General features: G+C 35.0%; 1 protein-coding gene across 4 annotated transcripts in view; it reads right to left on the bottom strand.

Annotated features, from left to right (window-relative positions):
• LOC140440275 (gamma-glutamylcyclotransferase-like) overlaps positions 1-12,620 on the bottom strand; it is a 42,251-nt gene that overhangs the window by 17,148 nt on the left and 12,483 nt on the right. Inside the window, exons 1-3 of one of the 4 annotated variants that reach the window (XM_072530685.1) lie at positions 12,062-12,217; positions 8,941-9,061; positions 4,443-4,576 (exon numbers count right to left, since the gene is read on the bottom strand). The exons of 1 other annotated variant lie outside the window; for it this stretch is intronic. In XM_072530685.1, coding sequence (XP_072386786.1) covers positions 4,443-4,576; positions 8,941-9,061; positions 12,062-12,129 — 323 coding nt within the window. In that variant the 5' untranslated portion in view covers positions 12,130-12,217. Of the gene's footprint in view, positions 1-4,442; positions 4,577-8,940; positions 9,062-12,061; positions 12,218-12,620 lie in introns of those variants that run through there. 2 more of the 4 variants (XM_072530688.1, XM_072530684.1) reach the window with 2 other exon arrangements.

Here is a 12,620-nt window from a genome sequence, read left to right as displayed (position 1 = left end):
ACAAATTTTATTCAACATTGATTTCGTGTGCGTAACTTACATTCAGAATCGCCGATCGCTTCAATCTTTGTCTCTGAGAGAACGGTTCATTCTACGCAAAAAATTTTAATAAACATTTTTGTTCAAAATTATCTTAGCTATATTTTTTATTTGAAACATTTTTTCCTATAGCGTAGAGACTCTTGGTAAATTAATTTGTTTCCGTTTTCCTCCCTCTACAAGGAGAGTTTTAGGGGAACGGTAAAAGTAGTAAACCTTTTTGTATCTTTTTAGGCGTCTTAAAATTGACATTCTCGGCAAAATTATGCTTAGAGGTACGGTAAATCGGTAGAGAAACTTATACATTTTCGACTTCATCCAAACTGGACGTAATTCATCTACTTGAAATTTCTTCTGCAGCTTTTTGATCATGTCAAACTTTCTTTGGCTACTGAACGTTCTTGTTAGGAACATACCAGTAATATTTATTAACTTTTTCGTTAGAACCATATTGAAAATATTTTCAAAATGGTTCTAACGAAAAAGAAAAGAAGGGTAAAATTATTGTTAGTTTATATTTTCTTCCTGTTTACTCTTGTAATTGTACCATCAGCAGAAAATAGTATTGCTCACTGTTTAAGCATAGACCTTTCTCTATTCTGGACGGCTTGTAACGAATTTTCCGGTGACACTTTTATGTTATCTATCCAACTGGAGTCCGTATTCGTCTTTGGTTTCTTTTGTAGGATCTATGTCTTTATTCGATTATTGTTCCAGTTCAGTGTTCTTATTATACTCTCACCAAGTGTCCTGTCCAATTGCAATTTGATCATTTTTTCGATGATTTAGTAGACTCCTTAAATTTCCTTGAATTATTTGTTTGCTATCATCATCAGCATCATCAACCTGTGTGCGTCCACTGTTGGGTTTACGTGTCCCTCAGCTCTTTCCATCTGTCTCTGTCTTATGCGGCTTAAATCCAGTTATTGCTAACACGTTTCAGGTTGTCAGTTCATCTAGTGGGTGGGCGTCCTTTACTCCGTATTGCTTCTTGTCTTGTTCTCCACTCGACAATACGTTTTTTTCCATCAGTTGTCTGATAATCTGGCGACGTGTCCTGCCCAATTCCATTTTAGCGACGCGATTCTTTTGTTCGCTATACGATATTGTATATACAGTGTGGCGCACCGAAAACGAAACAGAGGCATTTACTGGCAGATGATTCCTTTTTTGAAAAAACGCTCGGATCCGTCGATTTTGTTTTCGAGGGGGACACAAAATTGGCATAAAACCACTTTAACATTTGCAGCCCCTTAAGCGGGGGTGGCATCATCCCTAAAATCTTAAATGAAAAGGGGGGTCGAATGATCCATTATTTGAAAGGTCTTTCAACTCCCTTTATAATGATGTAAAATTCATGTATTCAATTCAGTAGTTTTGGAGTTTTATTGATTTAAAGTTTAAAGTAGACTTTAATAGGTACATCAAATTAGTTTGTACTTCTTTTAGAAGAAATTTGAGTAAAAGCATTTTCTTGATAAGTAAATGCTTTTATTTACTACGCCCATGGTTTATTAATAATAAAAATAGCAATTGAAGTGTCCTTTGTGACAAAAAAAGTTGTTTCTTGAAGAAAGATAAGTAGAGAATGCCACGTACTTATTTTAAATAGGAAATAGTACATTAGTTTGCGATTGATTTGACCAATCTTTGTTGTTAAAATATCATTTATTGCTTTATACATAAATTAACCATGGTATATTCCACGGCAGAAAGGGTTGAAATTATTGAAATATTTTTCGGAAATAATCAGTGCGCTAATAGAACAGCACAAATTTTTAATGAGCGACATGAGAACAATAATGTGCACCGAAAATATGTTCTAGAACTTGTAGCTAAATTTCGGGAAACTGGATCAGTCGCCAATAAAAAACGTAATATTGAAAATCCTATAAGGAACGAAGCAACAGAAGTGGGGGTTTTAGGGCAAGTTATTGTAGATCCTACATTAAGTACCCGCAAATTGCAAACTTCGTGTGGTGTTAGTCGACGTACTATCCAACGGATTCTAAAGGCCCATAATTTTCATCCGTATAAAATTCACCTTGTACAAGAACTTAATGAAGACGATTTTGATAAGCGATTAGAATTTTGTGAAGTTATGAGTGAACGAATTACAAACGATGAACAATTTTTATTTAACATTTGCTTTTCCGACGAATGTTCCTTTTTTTTAAATGGCGAAGTAAATCGAAATAATTGTTGATATTGGTCGGACTCTAATCCCAGAATTTACCATTAGGTACACACACAGAAGCCACAAAAATTAAATGTTTGGGTTGGCATTTTTGGCGATCATTTGGTTGGTCCTTTTTTCTTACCTGGAAATTTGACTGGTGAAATGTATTTGGAATTACTGCAAAATGCCATAGATCCTGCGCTACCAGATATAATTGAAAATCAGAATGATGGTCGATACGTTGAGAATATGTTGATGTTCCAACAGGATGGTGCCCCACCACATTACGCATTAAGAGTTCGGCATTATTTAGATCAGACCTTTCCAGGTCAATGGATTGGTAGAAGAGGTGCCGTTGAATGGCCCACAAGATCGCCAGATTTATCACCTTTGGATTTCTTTTTGTGGGGTTACTTAAAAAGCAAAATCTATGCTACTCAGCCAACACCCTTAGAAGATTTACGACAAAGAATTGTGAATGAGTGCCATCAAATTACTCCTCAAATATTGCAAAATGTCCGGCAACGTTTTCAGCAAAATCTTTATTATTGCATGGAAAGTAATGGTGGTCATTTTCAACATTTACTCGGCTGACAGGTCAGTTCATTCTTTATTTTTTAACAACTTTGCTGCTATGTATTGATCTCCTCTTACGATGATGTATTTAAACTTTAAATCAATAAATCTCCAAAACTACTGAATTGAAGTACATGAATTTTACATCATTGTAAAGGGAGTTGAAAGACCTTTTAAATGATGGATCATTCGACCCCCCTTTCCATTTAAGATTTTAGGGATGGTGGCACCCCCGCTTAGGGGGCTGCAAATGTTAATGTGATTTTATGCCAATTTTGTTTCCCCCTCGATAACAAAATCGACGGGTCCAAGCGTTTTTTTTAAAAAGGAATCATCTGCCAGTAAATGCATCTGTTTCGTTTTCGGTGCGCCACCCTGTATGTGTGTGCATTGTATTGCATTGCACGATTCACAGTTCATTTCACCAATATAGGTAAGTTTATTACAACAAATATCATGTCCTGGACTATGCGGATGACCCGGTTATTTTAAGAGATAGAATATAACAGATTTTAACTGATTGTAGTTACATATTGCACTTCAAATGTAGAGCTTACCATAAGCCCCATCATGAAATTCACCAGGAAAAATTTAGGGGGGTTAGGTCCTCCAAACCTGAATGGTTGTAAGTCTAAATCTGGTGAGTGGAGTAAAGTATCTTGGATCAATACTAGATTCAGAGCTTACTTGGAATGACCATAAAGAACGAATAACCAAGAGCGTAGTAGGGGCAAAAATGTGGGGCAAAACCAACAATAATATATGTATCAGTGGTATGGTGGCCAAAGGTGCAGCAAAAAGTTTCATTCTCAAGTTAAGCAAGGTGCAAAGAAATAATTGCCTTGGAATTACAGGTGTTCTGAGGGTCACATCTATGGAAGCCCTACTGGATTTTCCTCCTCTAGGAGAAAGTCTACTATTATTCATTTATAAACATTCAAATTTACGCCTTCTTGCCTAGAAATGGAACAGAATAAGAAAAACCTTGAAAATTCAGTGATTTTTGGACTCTACAAAATATACACACCAAAAACCAGGAATTACAAGTTTATTAATAGTTTCTGTATCTTAAAGCCAGTCATGTTCAATGTTTTTTTCAAGTCTTTAAATTCAACATCCTTCAAATTTATTTATTATATATAGCTTAGAAAAGTATTTGCCTTTATTTTCTTTCTTTTATAAAATCTTAGGTCTCTATTGAATTATTTTTCTAAACCATAATCCATTTTGTATTATCGTCAAGCGCCTTGTCTTATTCCAATGCTGCATCAATATTCTTTCGATAATATACGAACTGCTGATATTTATCTGATCATTTATTACTAGTAATTATTAACTTTTGATTTCCTTCTTCGTGTATGATGAAAGAGACTACGGAACAAAGAAGGTGACATAATAAAACAAAACAAAAAAGGAGCGAATCGTCACATTTTTGTGGTTTTCTGAAAGTAAATATTTCAGAATTCTGTCGATTTTTAGTTACCTAAGTGAATAAATATATTAACTTCTTGAGCTTTCACAACCTTCTATAAACCGTCCTGTAGAATTCGACCAATCAAAATCTTTATTTTTTCTGTTAGGTTTTTTTTTCTCTCTCTCTCTCCACTTTCAATAAATCACATTGGTACATCAGATACATTCAGCTTACCTGTCTAAATTAATAAAATCTTCATCTGTTAATTCCCACAGTGCTCCCCACACCTTTTCTCCTGACGATTCGATTATGTTTGCACCGCAGCCTCTCCAAAATTTGCAATAGGTACCCATATCGAATCGATAGTCCTAAAAACAATTATTATCAACGAAGATACATAAGCAAAAAAAAAAAAGAAAACGCAAGAAAGAATCCTTTCTTGCATTTTATTTGAATATGGCATTGGATTGGATGATATAGTCACCAACGACATATGGTTTCAACAGGACGATGCTACGTGTCACATAGAGACACGTAGACCTTTATTCCAGTCAAGTCGTCAGAGACGAAACTGCCACTGAACCCCTAAAAACCATAGGAACAAGCTAAATTTTGATGAGAATGTGAATTTTGGGACTCCAAAAAAGATGCCAAAAACTTTGGCACTTCTATCGAGACTACTTCAGAGAGAGACCATCTCTAGGTACGGGTGTTTGTCCCTTAGCTGATAATCAGGCAGTAGTTAACAAGAACTCGAGGTGATCACAACTTCTGAACTAAACTGAAAAATTTCAATTCTTCAAAGAACATTCGAGTTAGCGTTGTCATAAACCCAAAATTTCAGAATACGCCTGTAGCACCACATTTCAAACTCCTCCAATTTCTTCATCGATGATTGAGAAAATGTTCAAAGGTATACAGGTCCCCTTATACCTTTTCTGCAATTGGAACTTCCTTTTCGCGGATGTAGATGGTTATTAAAAGTCGTTTGATGCTAAAAAGATTCAATATAAAGAAGAAACAAACGGAAAGATCAATTAACAAAAAAAGAACTAGGGGAGGTGGTTAAAGATTGGAATTGGACATTGGGGCAATGTGTGTTGTCGATGCTTACTCTGTAACAATACTGTCAGCAATGTCCACAGATCCCGACGAATAAGTCGAACATTGTATGCATAGAATCCAGCTCTACCAACTAATAAAAAGATACCAAGACGACCCAAATCTTATTTTATGTGAACTACATATTGTAATACGTAGTTCGCATCGTACGTACGTAGTTCGTAGTTCGTACGTAGGTCGCATCGTACGCGACCGTACGATGCGAAGAGACCAAGAGGAAGACCTCAAATGCGCTGGAGCGACGATATCAAAAGAGTCGCAGGACCAATGTGGAAACGCTTAGCACACAACAGGGATGAATGGCGAGAAATGGAAGAGGCCTTTATTCGACAATTCGGATAGAAAAAGGGCTATAAAAAAAAACATATTGTAATAGGTAAGGGGAATAGACGAGAGGGAAGAGGAAATACCAAAGATGAAGTTAAAAAACTAACCAGAAACAAATCGCCCGGAATAGATAATATCCCAGCTGAACTATATAAAGAAGGTGGTCATGATACCATAATGGCATTACAGCAGCTTATAAAAAAAATATGGACACAGAAATCCCTCCCCAATGGTTGGAATATTGGAATACTTTGCACCATACACAAAAAAAGAGATATCTTTGAATGCTCTAACCACAGAGGAATTACGCTTCTAAATGCAGCGTATAAAATATTTTCCACAGGACTATGTCACCGTATGGCACCATATGCAGAACGGATAGTAGGAAAATACCATGCTGGTTTCAGAGGTGGTAAACCGAAAATTCATTAGATTGCAACCCTGAAACAAAATTTTCAGAAAAAACACTGGAATATGACATATATACTCATCACATATTTATAGACTGCAAAGTAGCCTACGACTCTGTGAATAGAAGGGAAATGTTCAAAGCAATAAAAGAGCTAGGGCATACCAAATCAGTTGATAAATTTAACAAAACTAACGTAAAAAGTTGAATGTAGAGTACGAATTCAGGAGTAACTGTCTGAACCTTTTAAAACAAATAACGGACTGCGCCAAGGAGACCCTCTCTTTTTCTTCTTATTCTTCAAGCTCCGCTCCTATCGGAGATTGGAAATCATTCTGGCAATTATAATTTTGTTGGTTACGCGCCTGAATAGTTCAATTGAACTGCATCCAAACCATTCACGGAGATTGCGTAGCCACGAGATTTTACGTCTTCCTACGCTTCATCTGCCTTTGATTTTACCCTGCATTATATTCCTTAGTAGTTCGTATTTTTCACCTCTCATGATGTGCCCCGAGTATTCCAATTTTCTGATTTTTATGGAATTTAAAACTTCGCATTGTTTTCCTAGTTGTTCGAGAACTTGTTCGTTTGTTTTGCGATCCATCCATGATATTTTCAAAATACGTCGGTAACACCAGATTTCGAGTGCTTCCAGATTTTTAATGTTGGATTTTTTAAGTATCCCAGCTTCAACCCCATACAAAAGGGTAGAGAAAATATAACATCGAAGCATTCTTATTCGGAGCGATATATTGATATCGCGATTACAAAAAAGTTTTCTCATTCTATTAAAAGTTGACCGTACAATTTCAATGCGGCATCTTATTTCTTTTGTCTGATCAGTATCTTCTGTGATCCATGCTCCAAGGTATTTGCATGAAAATATTTGTTCAATTTCTGTATTATCTAGTACTAGCTTAACTTTGATGTTTTGTGCTTTTGTAAATACCATGAACTTGGTTTTCTTCAAATTTATTTTTAGTCCATAATCGTTGCAATATATATTTAGTTGTTCAGCAAGGTGTTGCAGTTTTTCTAGGCCCTCACTGACCTCGGCAAGCGCTAATTCCAAGATGGCTTCATTGTATAAATTGAATAACAAGGGTGATAAAATATACCCTTGGCGGACTCCACGGCGAATCTGGATATCCTCGGTCAGTTCATTTTCAACTTTCACTTTTGCTGTTTTGTTCCAATAGAGGTTATATATAATTCTAATGTCTTTACTGTCTATGTTTTTATTTAATAAAACTTCTTTAAGCCTATTATGCTGCACTTTGTCAAATGCCTTATCAAAATCAATGAAACAGGCATATACTTCCTGATTTATATCTAAGCATCTTTGCGAAAAAACACTTACTGCAAACAGTGCATCTCGTGTTCCCAGTCCTTTCCTAAATCTCATTTGTGTATTACTTATGCCTTCATCTAATTTCTTATGTATTCTATTGTGAATTACTTTTAAAAACAATTACAGGACATGACTCATTAAGGGTATGGTGCGATGTTCATTGCACTCCTTTGCATTGGCTTTTTTGGGTAGCAGTGTGAATGTTGATTGGAGCCATTCTTTAGGTATTATACCCTCTCTCCTGTAGACTGTTTAATTTGGCTCTGGAAAAAGTAATACGTATGTCACAACTCACAACCATTGGTTCAATATATAATAAATCAGTGCAAATCCTTACTTATGCTGATGATATGAATATTGTTGGGAGAACGAAAAAAGGTGTAAGAGAGGCGTATGTAGCATTAAAAAAATCAGCTGCAAAAATGGGTAGCTACAAAAAACACCAATAAAACGAAGTATATGAAAATAAGCACGCAACCACAAATCCTACGACCACTTGTTGTAGAAAACGACGTCATCGAAGCAGTGAACGAATTTGTATACCTGGGAGCGCTCCTTAACACTGAAAATAATACTACCACAGAGATAAACCGCAGAATTTGCAAGGCCAACAGATGCTATTTTAGGCTCAATCTCCTCCTTAAATCCAAAATTATATCGAGAAATACAAAAACTCTACAAAACAATTATACGCCCAGTCCTAACATATGGATCAGAGACCTGGACTCTAACAAAAAGTAATGAAAACATGTTAGGATGTTTCGAAAGAAAAGTACTAAGGCGAATCTATGGAGCAGTGAATAACAATGGAGTGTGGAGAAGACGATACAACTTCGAACTTTATAGAATACACCATGAACCAGATATCGTAAAACATATTAGGATAGGACGTCTAAGGTGGATAGGGCGTGTAATGCGGATGGAACAAAATGACCCAGCTAGAAAAAGGCTCTTTGATAGACCCATTGGTCAGAGAAGAAGAGGAAGATCCAGAACAAGTTTCCTTGGTAACATCGATGAAGGCGATGGATAAGAACGACTGGAGAGAAATTCTTGAGGAGGCTAGGGCCCACACAGGGTTGTAAAGGCAGAATGATGATGACGAAACTTTAACGTTAGGTAAAGTTTTTAAATCTTGTTCTTTTTGATGAATACTATTGAAGTCTGAATTATTAGCATTTTGCTTTTTTGCATATAATTTAGCATTTAGTAAAAATATTTTTAAAAAATAACTTTTTGTTTGCCATTTTCTAATAAAAATTTGAAATTTAATAATTTTATGCTGTCAAAGATAATGATATAATTGTCACACACTGACATGAGTTGTAAAATCGCTGAAATGTTATTGTGTTCTGTTTAGATTTATATCAATATTTATGTAGGTATAGGTTATAACAATTTTTTTCTTTCTCTTATAATCCGTTCTTTGGTAATCAATCCTTCACAAGAGAGAGATAGTGTTAGGGAGAGAGAAAAGCGCATATAATTTTAAGAAAAATAAGATTTATGTGAATGTTTACCTTCAATACACCTTTTCCACATCGAACTGCATTAGGATTGGATCGGTGCATTCGTCTTTCCAGCAAATTGCTTCCATATGCAAAGTAAATACTTTTCTTTCCCGTCATAATACTATTAACACTGAAAATAAGAATCGAGTAAAAAATGTATGGAAATATTTTCACTGCTCATGAAATTTTCGAAGGACTTTTATTGGAAAAACTTTAAATAATACTCGAAAAGGTTGCAAATTCGGAATATAACGTTTATCAACAATTGACACGTGATTTTACTACTTTTGACGGAGTAGTAAATTGACATTCAATCTATGAATGTTACGACATTTTATATAATACGAACCATGGACATATAATAGAAGATAGACTCAGCGTTGCAATCAGAGTATAATACTATTCCCCCCTTTCTAATTTACCAGGTTTATCGACCACGTGATCTTAATTACCTATGAGAATGCTACATGGTCGATAAACCTGACCCATTAGAAAGAGATGCAGGGACTGCTTTGCGTCGGTCATGTTAGCGTTTGCATATGTATCTATAATCCTAAAAATGTTAAATATATGTCAATCAATCTACATATAACTTATATTTTCTTTTACCATGTTTTATATGAAGCCGAGCGATAGTTTGTCCCGACTCTTAACTGTTTTAGTCAAGCAAAAACCCAATGGAGAACTTGAGTACCATAGAGTACAGGTATGTGGATGGTCCCAGAAGTACCCGATCCAACAAAGAAAATACAAAAAATTTGGAAAAAATATATTTATTTTTCAACATCATCTCCTTTCAGCTCTATGCACTTTTCCCAGCGGTATTCAATAAGTTCTATACCCTTTTTATAATAAGGGACTGCCTTGCTCCTGAAAATTGATATTAACTGCATCACTTCTTCAAGGATGGAAAATCTTTGATCACAGAGCCATTTTTGTAAGTTTGCAAACAAAAAATTATCCAAGAGATCAGGCAAATAGAAAGCATAATGTAGTTATTCAATTTGGCCATTGAAATAACGGATCTATGAGCTATTGCATTATCAATAAAATAATACTTTCGTCTTAGTCAAATGCGGCCGATTATGCTTGATTTTTTCACTCAAACGTTATAATAAGTTCACATAATACTCGCGGTTTATAGTTTTTGCTTTTCCAAGATAGTCAATGAAAATTACCCCACGAGCATCCCAAAACACCGGCGTCATGACCTTGCGTGCAGATGAAACTCTCTTCGTCTTCTTTGGGACCGGTCCTCCGTTTTGAGTCCAATGTTTTGATTGATCTTTTGTCTCGGTTGTACAGTGATATATCCATGTTTCATCCATGGTTATGAAACAGCATAAAAATTGAGCTTTGTTACTGTGAAACTTCGCTTAACACTCAATTGAAACATTTACACGACACTGAAGAAAACTTTATTTTTGTTCGAATGTGGCTCCGATTTTGCACATAGCTTTCTCATATCTTGGCATTTCTCTGCATTTGCACATACTATGCGATGTAGTTTTGAAGCGCGCAAAAATCTGCTAGCTAGTGCACATTCAGTCGACGATCATCCAGTACCACTTTGAACATCCAGAACAATTTTGTGAATTTCCTTCACCGTTTCTGGAGTAGTCACCACATGTGATCCAGTACCACTTTGTGAATATTCTTCAGCGTTTCTGGAGTAGCCACCTCATGCCGGTTGCATGCAAGAGTGGCACAACTCAAAATCTAGTAAGCTTAGGCAAGTGATTAAAGTTTGCGTATCAGGAATTTTATATTATTTATTTCTAGTACTAGGATTGTTATCAAAAATAATTTTTGATCGCTCTATGGAAACCAAAAATATCAGTAAGTGGTTTAAGAGGCAAAAAGTTTGGGAAACACTGTTCTAACTCATTCCTTACTTTTAACGATTACAAGAGGCTTACAATTTAAATGAGAACAAAAAATCGGTTGCCTGTAAAGTCGGTTTTACGGGCGAATATTTTACGTGACAACGTCTTTTTCTCGGTAGAATATTTATTGATATGAATATTATTAAATTGCACAATAGGAACAAGGAATTGCCGCTATAAACTCAGTTTCTCAACTTTTGTGTCAATCTAACAATTAATCAATCAATCATAGTTTACGATAATGAAATATTAGTGTACAATTATTTACCTTTATTGTTGTAGTTGTTGTAAATGACGAATCTACTCACGAATTAAAGACAAATCTCACGATCTCACGATTAAGGTCTTACATCTTACGATTTTTAAATTTTTTTTAAATTTCAAGTGTTTCTAATAAAATGCATGGGAGGAAATCACCTTTTTTTAGATTGTCACCTTGAAATATCCATAAATTGACTGTATTTTTGTATCAAAGTGGGCTACTCCAATTAACTCAATTAATATACACAAAATAATATAAACAAAGCTTAAAAGGTTCTTTATGCTTTGAAAGTGGTTTATAAACAACTGAATTGTAATGTATATTTTACCGCCTTTAATAAATATGAAGTATAGACTAATTTTGTGTAAAGAACAAACATTCAACAGACCTAATAGTAAAAACATATTGATTTAAGTGTGAATTTGAGATAATGTGCTGACAAAATGTTAAATCCTAAGAAAACAAAATTATGTTTTTATGTATATTCATTATACTTAATACTCTTGGGTAAAATACCTCATATCATATATGTCTTTAGACACAGTTAATAATTTTCATTGAAGTTTAAACTATAAAGAATGTTTACAATCATTGCTCAATATTAAATGGATAAATCCATAGCAATATTATAAAATAATATAGCTCCCTAGGTAATTTCCTAAAATTATATCTGATACTGGTGGTTCCCCCTAAAATAGGACACTGTAAGCACTCCACATTTTCACTACAGACACAGCTGACGATACTTTCAACGATTTTCAACTTTAGCGATTCAACGCGCCTAATTCTCTAGTGCCGCGCGCAGCGGACCGATCATGTTTGAGTGGGAGAGAGACGCAAGGCATTCGCCGGTCCGGCGGGCCTCTCTCTCGTTCGGTGACTCACTGTAACAGACGTGAGCGGGCGTTACACTTTTTCTTAAATGACTCCGAGCCACAACCTAATTTAAGACGTTGTCACGTCAAAAAAAATAAGTACATACCTAAGATATCTTCTGGTCGCCTTTCTTAATTTTGTTAGCTGTTTCAACACAACAACACATGCTCCCATTGCTAATACCTTGGATTAAAACGCTTAAGCAAAGTATTAAATGTTCTTTAATGTTCCAATTATATAAAACGAACTGTTTTATACATAAAGATCTCATTAATATCTATGTTGAAAATATATTATTTATGGAGAATGATTTTTTAATAATAATCAATATTTAAAATAACTCGTTTAAGTGATAAACAGTCTCGTTATCAAAAATATATAACCTAACTTGCAATCAATATTATATTTTTCAAAAGTTTGAACGGAGAACTACAATAAATAGCGTAATATCAGATTATAGAGCAGAATGAAGCAGTTAACCCTATAATTTGTGACGTCTAAATGTGGGATCCTATAATTTGTAGGTAGTTAATTTAAAGCTAGACCTCTAGTTTGTATGTTATATGTAGACTATAATCTAGTAGTCGCTTCCAAAGACCGAAATGCATGTCAAGACAAACAATGACGAATAATTGGCAAGCTCCCCACTTATCAGCACAAAAAGT

The sequence above is a fragment of the Diabrotica undecimpunctata genome, chromosome 4, assembly GCF_040954645.1.
Source record: "Diabrotica undecimpunctata isolate CICGRU chromosome 4, icDiaUnde3, whole genome shotgun sequence".
In the NCBI taxonomy this organism is placed as follows: Eukaryota; Metazoa; Arthropoda; class Insecta; order Coleoptera; family Chrysomelidae; genus Diabrotica; species Diabrotica undecimpunctata.
This window is presented reverse-complemented; position numbering and strand designations above follow the sequence as displayed.